The sequence below is a fragment of the Sesamum indicum genome, linkage group LG1 (assembly GCF_026168435.1).
Source record: "Sesamum indicum cultivar Baizhima isolate 11 linkage group LG1, ASM2616843v1, whole genome shotgun sequence".
NCBI lineage: Eukaryota > Viridiplantae > Streptophyta > Magnoliopsida > Lamiales > Pedaliaceae > Sesamum > Sesamum indicum.
The window spans coordinates 5,290,736-5,301,384 of NC_142657.1; the positions used below are offsets into that span (position 1 = coordinate 5,290,736).

The 10,649-nt window shown below is 36.1% G+C and overlaps 1 protein-coding gene and 1 pseudogene across 2 annotated transcripts; both read right to left on the minus strand.

The window, feature by feature from the left end:
• Positions 1 to 120: 120 nt before the first annotated feature.
• On the minus strand, positions 121 to 7,751 carry LOC148789370 (uncharacterized). Its single transcript, XM_088882664.1, has 3 exons — positions 7,549 to 7,751; positions 1,003 to 1,297; positions 121 to 780 (listed from the first exon to the last, which is right to left on the minus strand). Exons 1-3 carry the CDS (start codon positions 7,749 to 7,751, stop codon positions 694 to 696), a joined length of 585 nt encoding a protein of 194 aa, XP_088738790.1. The 3' UTR covers positions 121 to 693.
• A 415-nt stretch (positions 7,752 to 8,166) lies between these two features.
• LOC105156797 (uncharacterized) lies at positions 8,167 to 9,939 on the minus strand (annotated as a pseudogene). Its single transcript, XR_016067435.1, has 3 exons — positions 9,761 to 9,939; positions 8,890 to 8,989; positions 8,167 to 8,578 (listed from the first exon to the last, which is right to left on the minus strand). The product of XR_016067435.1 is annotated as an uncharacterized LOC105156797 (transcript).
• Between the last annotated feature and the right edge of the window lie 710 nt (positions 9,940 to 10,649).

Here is a 10,649-nt window from a genome sequence, read left to right on the forward strand (position 1 = left end):
TTTATATCCAAACTGGGTTAACAAATTCGTGTGTCTTTTATCGCCTTCATATTCCACCTGTTATCCATCTTAACCCGATCCATTTTCTAACAGTAGTTTTCTGATTGAACATATATATGTATGATACGTTTGTATAGCACAGTTCTTATATGATTCATATATAGGACTGATCATTCATCAATTTTCTAACCTTACGTAGGTTTCTTGACACCCATTATAACTTAATTCAAGATTTTACCTGACACTTTACATCGAAGAGCTTTTATATGGTTTAACTTTCTGCTCTTTCTCCAAATCTTCGTATTCACTCAGCATATTCCATTACCTCTTTTTAAATGACAGGAGATCTCTAGAGACATGATGCAAGAAAGTACTAATCACTATGGAATGTGTTTAAACTTCTGAATCAAAGGATCCAAAAAGAAGATTTTTTGGACTCATTTTATCAGGACTTATGTGAATTCAGGTGCAGCTTCGGTTATAATGTGCTACTAAGTGATATCATAAACCATTGTACTCATATGTAACAGCGTATCTGGTGTTCCGAACAACAAATATAAGGTTGTAATCTGGGTATAGAACTCTCGTAATATAAACAACGTCTAAGTGAAAGATTTAAGCTAAATATTGTAGCTTCTATGTGTCTCCTCTCAGAGGATACGGTGTATACATGGACTTACCTTGTGTAATTACTCATTTTACTTGAATAACGGGAACCCTCCGACATGCTAGCAAAATTTCATTCATTTGGGCAATTTGGAGCAGTAGTTGGTCGATTTTCTGCAGAAGCACAGACAAAGCTTAGCATGAAAGAACGAAATTAGAGCAGAAAGAGGTGTTCACTGCACATACAAGAAGATTTGTCTTTCTATGCCAACAACTTAATGGAGACGAAGTAGACTAATCTAGTGAACAATATCAAGGAAATTTAGAAGATTTTATACTCAGACAAAGAATCAGCAGTAAAAGTCAATAAATCCCAAGAAAATTTCTAGTCTAAACCTTGTCTTTTTCTCTAATGACAAGCATGAGGCTCTCCTTGCTGCTGCTGCTGCCTCTCTGCGTACGCCTCTGCCACCAAATCAGAACTCGTCTCTGCAAAACGGAAACCAGCACCATGGCAGCAACTCCACCTGCTATCCATGCAAGCAACCAGACACCAACTTTACAAGTAGCATATTTTCTAACTTTATCAGCAACGTGAGAAATCCCAGTTTGTATAACTCCCAAATACAGCCTCTTCCACTTCGTTAAACCATCCGATGGCGGGTGCAAATTGACCGGTTCTGTGATAACTCTGCAATTATCATGATTTTATAGCGATTTAATCTTTCTTTTTAAGCCAAAACATCCCTAATTATGTGATTTTATTGCATATTTAGCAAAAAAGGGATATGAGACAAAGATGACAAAAATCAAGCCAAAATCGAAATTGAAGGCATCAAAAAGAAAAAAAGAAAGATTACAAGGAAATTTCTGCGGAATTGACTAAGCGTGCCCACGCTTAGTGGAGTGGTCAACTCGGGATAAGGATAAGCACGAGCAAGTTCCGCAAAAGATAGAGAAATGAAGTGTTTAGGTTTAGAAAGCATTCTTTAAAGCTTATCTCTTGTGATTTATTTACCTTTTTAGAGTTTATCATGTATTTATCCCCCCCTACGTCTAGATTCGTAGGAGACTTTTATTATAAATAGGGGGGTCTCTTCATTTGAAGAGGTAGATTCGGTTATTGTTTAGAACTCCATAGAATTCTGATTCATCTTTTCTCTTTTATTTTTATTTTACAACCAGAATTAATGGAATTCCACTTTTTAGTATGTTCTTCCATTAATATGTCCGGCTAAATTCCTTATTTTCTGGTTAAGGTATGGTGATTGTTTGATTCCCATTATGTTGTGAGATCTAATCTGCGTTCTACACTTGTCAAACAAATATTCATGCTATTCTCTGTGCTTTAATTACAAATGTCTGATTTATGAATGATTCGGCCGGTTGTTCATTATCAAGAAGGTTTGCTTAGCTAATTGGACTTTATAAATCCGTGTAATTGTTTATTTAGTTCAATGCTTAGTAGCAACGTAACATAATTAATTGTGTCACAGTAATTAGTTATGTTATGGGGAATGCATGATCTAGTTTAAACAAATTATCCTCGTAGGAGTTTGTTGATTAGAATCAGGCCTTTCTAATTCTTAATGTTGTTATTAGATTAAATCTTGTGGACGTTCCCAGGGTTGTCTGTTAATTAGGGATCTAGCCAACGGTCGTACCTTGGCTAACGAAAAGGTAAGGAAAGGTGAGGTTGTTAGGTTGTACCAACGACCATAACTGGTTTATTTGTCCATACATGTGTTATTCTTGCATCAATGATCAACTCACAAGAATCAAGCATAATTCTAGCCTTAACCAGAAAATCTTTCTCTTGTATCTTCACCAGGTATTTTTAATTATTTAGTTTTCGGTCACTTCTTTTTATCAACAACCTTCCCCATTATTTTCTATTTCTCTAAAAGAAATTAACTTAAAACCAATCCCTGTGGATCAACCCTACTCCCACTTTCACAAGTGTAGTAAGAATTACTTTTGGTGATCTCGACACTCGCCAAATTTTGGCGCCGTTGCCGGGGACTGACGTTTTCAAGAAGATTTCTTTTCTTTTTAATTAATTTTTTTTGTTACTTGGTTTAATACTAAAATCTTCTCTCACAGGTGAACTTGAATCTAATCTGAGATTGAGAAGACTGGACGAAAATTTTAAAAGGAAATCAAGCAACCAGTTGAAAAAAAAAAAAAAAAAAGAGGAGCCCACTTCTTCCGAGCCATAGTTAGAACAAGAGATATTGGACACTTGGAGTGAACCATAGCACACAACCCAATTGCAATCATGTGGGCCAATACTCAACAGTTTGGGACTAGATACGACAATCCTCCGGTGAATGAGGTAGGTATATCTTCCCTTTATGATCGTTTTGATAAACTTTTGTCCCTTTTTGAAGGATATGTCGAAGAAAAATACCAACGAGTGAAGGCTTGTGTAATATGCAATTCCATGGTACATCCCACCAATTTGTACCCTATGCTTCAAGAAGAAACCATCGAGCATGCTAATGTTGTTGGAGGACTTCCTGGAACACCACAAAGAGGATATGATCCTCATTTCAACATGTACAATCCAGGAAGGACAGATTACCCCAGTTTTAGCTACATTTCACAATCTCAAAACTGGCCACCACCTCCTCCACCTAGTCCCACGCCTAGCCCATCTCTTGAAGACATGATGAAAGCACTAGTGACCAACACACAACAATTCCAACAACAGACCCAGATGAGCTTCCAACAGTTCCAGCAACAACAACAACAGACCCAGACGAGCATTCAAAACCTAGAATCTCAAATCAGTCAACTAGCGTCATCTGTTAGTAAATTGGAATCCCAAGGTAATTTTCATTCTCAATCTGTTGTTGACCCCAAACAAAATGCTGTTGTTTTTGTCCTTTGCAGTGAAAAAGAGTTACAACCAAACATGGACGAAAATGACACCAAGCATGCGCATGTCCAGCAAGGTGAACCAGATCAAAAGATAGAAATTTCTCAAAAGAAGACGAACAAGCCCAAAACAACCGACAGTGAACTGATCAAGGCGTTGATGGTCAAACCTCCATTACCGGAAGGATTTGCTGAAAAGGAAGAAGGCGAAATGAAGGGAACACTTGAAATTGTTAGCGAAGTGGTGGTAAACATTCCATTGATCGACGCAATCAAAAGAGTACCTCACTATGCAAAGTTCCTCAAGGTCTCTGGTTCGAGAATTTATAAGAACAAAGCATTTCACGACAAAATAAGTTCGAGGAAGAATTCTCTCATGAACCTCAAAGTTTTCCTTGGTCCACACCATCTTTGGGTGCACTGTGACGAAGAAGAAGAGAATTTAAAGTTCCCAACTTATTCAAGTTGAGGCACAACAATGTCTAGCCAAAGACATAAAGAAAGACGCTACATGGGAGGCAACCCATGAATTTCTATCCCTTCTCTTTTTCGTTTCATTTGATTTTAATTATAGTATTTCTATTCAAGTTTTACGATGCGTGCCACGCTTAATGAAGCATCTAAATCTGTTTGGAAGGCCAAATTGGACAGATTTGAAGTTTTCACTAAGCGTGCCCACGCTTAGTCGATCTTTCAAAGCTGTTTTAACTCACTTCACCAAAACAGATTTGGAGTTTCCACTAAGCGTGCCCACGCTTAGTTGCACTTCGTAGGCTGTTATTTCACTTCATTTATCTTCATTTATTTTATTTATTTATTTAAATTTATGATAAAAAAAATCAAAAGTTCAAAAAATCAAAAGAAAGAAGGAAATCAGTCAAAATCTTTCCACTTTTATTCATATATTTTACCAAGATTTTCTTTGACTTCATCTTTATCTTCATTAACTCTCTCTCTCACTTTCTCTCACAGCAACTTCACCTACCACGAAGATCTCTCTCCCTCTCAATTCATATCCACCGGAAGTTGCCGCCACCATCTGCCACCAGCCCAATCACGCATGAACTCTTCGCGGCATGCACTCAGGGACGCTTCCTTAAACTCTCTCTCATTTTAATTTTTAATCCTTGAGTTGCATGTCAATATCCACATTGAGGACAATGTGAATTTTAAGTGTGGGGGTGTGGTTCTTGAGCTTATACATGATAATTTTTGTTGATGTGCTTGGTGGTAGATGAATTTTCTTTGTGCCTAGCGAAAATTTTTGCTTTTTATTTTTCAAGTTGATTTGAAAAGAGAAACTTTTTGACAAGTTTTGGAAAAAAAAAAAAAAACTTTGGCATGATAAAACCCTTTCAATTTTGGACTAATCTTGGCTTATGATGTTGTGTGCAAAAAGAATACATGTTTTATGCTTGAGGATAATTCACAAATTGAAAGCTTAATTTTACCAAAATGACTTAAGTTAAAATCTTTTGATATAGGATTAGTGGACTAAAACATACCTCGTGAGATTTTGAGCTTGATATGTCCATAAAAAAATTTCATTCTTTCTTGAGAGAATAACACTTTTATGGCTTTGTCTTCCTAGAACTTGCCTTGAACCAAATCGAGGCCACACAATGTGTATTTATTTGGATATGATAAAGGCATTAGAAACCACTTTCGGCCTTCTTTAACCACCCAACACTCTTTAACTTTAGAGAACCCCTTTGAGCCTTTTGACCTATTTTGTTGAATAACCTGCCATATACGAACCTATCCCGTCATTTGTTTAAAACCTTGATTTTGATCCCTCTAAGAACTATTAGAGAGCATCAAGGAAAATGGGTTTATTTTCAAAAGAACAAGTTCTCAAGATGGGGGATTAACCTTTGTGATTTATGTGTTTAAAAGATGTATCTCGAAATGAGTGTGGGGGTTCCAAAATTATGTTCTTCTTTACTTTGTGGGAACCAACATCAATTTTCTTGGTCCATGCCTATCACAAAAAAATGGAGAGGAGAAAAAGAAACAAAAGAAAAAAATATAAAAAAAAAATGTATGAACTCTCCAAAAGGAATAAGAAAGGCATGTTCAAGGATTTGTCGAAAGATCTTGAAGGGAGATGAGTAAACTTTGAGAGCTTTGAATTATTGCTCACTCAAATTTTTTTGGTGCTCTAATTAGTTTCTTAGAATTTAACCTCATTATCCTTTTATCCTACCCCAAACCAAAGCCCCATTACAACCAAAATTAAAGACCTTTTGATCCATATATGTGCATGTTTACAAAAGTGGAGGAGATATGGTGTATAGGCAAGTCTATGGTGAAGCATTGTCGCAGTAAGTGTCGAGAGATACACTTGAGCCATATATACACTTGAGAGAATGGAAAGTGGAGAGAAAATAGTCCACTAGTTTTATGCGATTGGTTTTGATAATGGTCATCACGTGAAAACTTGTTTGATACATGTTGAATTATCTCCTTCATAAGTATGTCATTTACTTTGCACATAATTATAAATTGCCTTGAGTAGTTTAAAATTCGGAGGATTTTTTGAATGCATCTTGATTTTGCTTGAGGACAAGCAAATAGCTAAGTGTGGGGGTATTTGATAACTCTGCAATTATCATGATTTCTTAGCGATTTAATCTTTTTTTTTAAGCCAAAACATCCCTAATTATGTGATTTTATTGCATATTCAGCAAAAAAGGGGATATGAGACAAAGATGGCAAAAATCAAGCCAAAATCGAAATTGAAGACATCAAAAAGAAAAAAAGGAAGATTACAAGGAAATTTCTGCAGAATTGACTAAGCGGGCCCATGCTTAGTCGAGTGGTCAACTCGGGATAAGGATAAGCACGAGCAAGTTCCGCAAAAGATAGAGAAATGAAGTGTTTAGGTTTAGAAAGGATTCTTTAAAGCTTATCTCTTGTGATTTATTTACCTTTTTAGAGTTTATCATGTATTTATCCCCCCCATACGTCTAGATTCGTAGGAGACTTTTATTATAAATAGGGGGGTGTCTTCATTTGAAGAGGTAGATTCGATTATTGTTTAGAACTCCATAGAATTCTAATTCATCTTTTCTCTTTTATTTTTATTTTACAACCGGAATTAATGAAATTCCACTTTTTAGTATGTTCTCCCATTAATATGTCCGGCTAAATTCCTTATTTTCTGGTTAAGGTATGGTGATTGTTTGATTCTCATTATGTTGTGAGATCTAATCTGCGTTCTACACTTATCAAACAAATATTCATGCTATTCTCTGTGCTTTAATTACAAATGTCTGATTTATGAATGATTCGGCCGGTTGTTCATTATCAAGAAGGTTTGCTTAGCTAATTGGACTTTATAAATCCGTGTAATTGTTTATTTAGTTCAATGCTTAGTAGCAACGTAACATGATTAATTGTGTCACAGTAATTAGTTATGTTATGGGGAATGCATCATCTAGTTTAAACGAATTATCCTCGTAGGAGTTTGTTGATTAGAATCAGGCCTTTCTAATTCTTAATGCTGTTATTAGATTAAATCTTGTGGACGTTCCCAGGGTTGTCTGTTAATTAGGGATCTAGCCAACGGTCGTACCTTGGCCAACGAAAAGGTAAGGAAAGGTGAGGTTGTTAGGTTATACCAACGACCATAACTGGTTTATTTGTTCATATATGTGTTATTCTTGCATCAATGATCAACTTACAAGAATCAAGCATAATCCTAGCCTTAATCGAAAAATCTCTCTCTTGTATCTTCACCAGGTATTTTTAATTATTTAGTTTTTGATCACTTCTTTTTATCAACAACCTTCCCCATTATTTTCTATTTCTCTAAAAGAAATTAACTTAAAATCAATCTCTGTGGATCCCCTAAGGGACACCCCAATAGCTTGGGGCTCAACATTCTATTGTGGAGATGTTGGGTTCAAACCCCATTGGGAGCGTGTGTGAGTGGGTGTGTGCGTGGGTATTTAAAAAAAAAAAAAAAATCAATTCTTGTGGATCGACCCTACTCCCACTTTCACAAGTGTAGTAGGAATTACTTTTGGTGATCTCGAAACTCCTCATTCTGGTTCTTGCAAGCGCTGATCATTATCCTGTGGAGGAGCAACCGGCAAGTCCTCGTGATTTCCAGGCGGAAAAACCGATGTTTCACTATAGAAGTCATCTTTAATGGTCACTGGATTTTCGTGATCAACGATCAGGTTAGCAGTAACAGTGGAAAACGGTGATTGAACATGCTCCCAGTCAGCCAGTTCTTCCGAAACTTGATCATTTTCCATGTTAACGATTCCTATTCTTAATCAAAGTATATGTAGATATTCATTTTGGTCCTGTATTTTCCATACTATGAGGATATAATTTCGAGTGGTTCTGTAAAAGATCTTGAGCTGAGATATTTTGCTGGAAGTATCTTGAAGATGTTGGCTTTGGCTGCTAGTTCTTGGAAAGCAAGAGCAAAACCATGTCAGTAAATAAAGTGTGGGAGATGATAATGATAGGTGGGACAGTTCTTTTAACATAGATTTCCTTTTCTTTTTTTGCTTTTTTTCAGTTTAATTTATTCAATGTTTATTACATCTTCTGTCTTTTTTGTGCAGAAAAATGTATGATTACTTGCAGCCTGCCTTATTACATATGCTCTCATACTATCCTTACACCTTCACTAGAAAGAAAATGAACCTTCAGGAAGGGTATGTGCGAGAAATTCATTGATCAGTAAGTAGTCCCCTCGACAATGATATCATGATTCTAAATCAGCCCACATTACAAAGTTAACTAAGTAAACCATATCGATTTTTTATAAGTAAACATTTTACGTAAACAGTGAAACTGTTTGTTACATTTTCTTGTCATTCGTTGGTGAAACCTAGAAACCTGTTAATAAATTTAGCAACCGGCGTAGCATCACCAGGTTGATAAGCTACAAGAGAATCCAAATCCATTGCAGAAATGGTCTCATAAAGCGTTTGGGGACGAGCGCAGAACAAATGCTTTCTTTCCGCCAATTCTTCAGCCAGCTCGCTTTGATGATTGTCCATTAAATCCTCATTAACTACAACAACGAGGGGTTTTCTCAGTCTCAACGTCTCAAATATGCTTCCTGAACCTGGAAAACAAAGTAAAACTCAAAAGTGTCAGGTTTATCTTCTTCTCCACCTCTTAGTTATTCAAAGAACCAAAAAACAACTACTTTTGAACTCAAAAGTTGGGGAATGGGCATGATATTTTTTAGCTTATTAAATACAGGAAAACTAAACATATTGAAGGTATACAGCTCGTCCCTCAATGAGTTGATTCCTGTTAAAAGCCACAACATGCAGGCAATGGATTCACTTCTGTGGAAAATTAACTATATAGTAAAATAAGGTGGAAGATAGAAAACAAAACGTAATTTTGGTATTATGAAAACTTAAACACCTGCGTGACTAATAACGAGAGATGTGGACTTCAAAAACTCAGCTATGCTTGACGAAAATGTGAAATAATCCACAGAAAGGGACCCGTCTTCTCTGGTAGACTGAAAAGTCGATGCCATCATATTAGTATTGTAAATGATAGCATGGCAATCAGATATATAAACATGAAGTAAAAATCGATGCAGTAGACTCTATTTGTGTTATTAACCATATCTACACATGGTAGGAGTTTCCTCCAACATTATCACAATTTGTACAAGATAGCAAGTTCGAATAATTTTCTATAGAGATAAGCTAAACTTAGTCTTTAGGCAATAGGAAAACTATAGGGGCTTCGGATAGGAATAACATCATGCATCTTAAGATGAAAAAGCAAACAAAATGACCCACGTAGAGAAACCATAAGATTTCATCCACCCACGGACAAAGAATTTCACTAACTATATGTGCTTACAAGTAGAGAAAGATAGCATGGAGATGAAAGGTATTTTGGACAACTGGCTCTAAAGGATTAAACGTGAGCTTAAAATTTAAGAAATTGAGATGAGGACGTGACAAGTCCTACCAATCCCGATTCAAAGTTAGTAATTTCAAAGTGATACAACAGGATGAATTGGGCTTCAAAGCAAACATGATTTCAAAAGCTTATCTCCAAATATTTTCTCTATTATTTTCATCTTCTTTGCTTATAGATCAAAGTTCCAAGCACCACGGAACGTGCAATCCCTCTTTTCACCTACTCTGCATTCGCTCCTCCAAGTGCATATTGCTGCCAAATTATTTTTATCAAATTGAATTATTTGCTAGAAATTTGACACCATTTTCACACGAACTGATCAGTGGAAACATAAACCATTCGAGCTTCAGATTACCTTTGTGGGGATGTAAGACCCTCGACCCATTTGAATGAGGAGGTGAGTATAGCCCTTCTTGAAAAATGCTTCTCTAACCTCCTGAGTGTCTACAGCTCTAACCAAGGAATCGAAACAGGTTGTCCCAACAGTCACAAAGACTACCTCTTTGACTTCAAACCATCATCAGCCTCACCCATTCTATGTTCTTCAACTTTCAAAGTTCACTATCTTGGAACAATTGACTACGAAAACAAACAAACTTAAAAATAAACACACTGCAAATGAAAACAAAAGTTTCAGTCGGATCAGAGTTCATTAACCATACAATTTTTACTCAATTCAAGAAAAAGCAATCACGGGAGCATCTAGAAAATAAAGCCAAATATAAACAACTGCACAGTCCACTGAACCTCGCACACTAGAGAAACAAGAAAGCAAGATCAAAAATCTTGTACAGCAGTTGTCTACAAAGATCATGATTGATACCACAACACAAAATAATCAACAGAAACCTTTTCTCCTGAAAACATAACTCCATCAACAGAACTCAAATTGAGGTAAAACAAAAATTAGATGCAAAACCCCTTTATTCAATAAACTTGCAATTTCATGATAGTAAACGAAATGTTTGAAAAAATTCAATCTTTGAGTGAAAGTAAATGCTTTTAAAAAGGGCATTAACCGCCACCGCAGGATCTTATATACCCAAGACGAATTCCAACCATCTAAAACTCCAGTAAAACCAGACAAAAAACCCAAGAGAGAGAAAGTGAGAGAATTTGCAGCAGCAACATAAACATACACAAACAAATGTCCCCAAATCCATCACATTCCAAACAATCCCAAACAAATCCACCTCATCAGAACTCAATGCATCAAAAACTATACCAGAAAATGCTATTCAGAT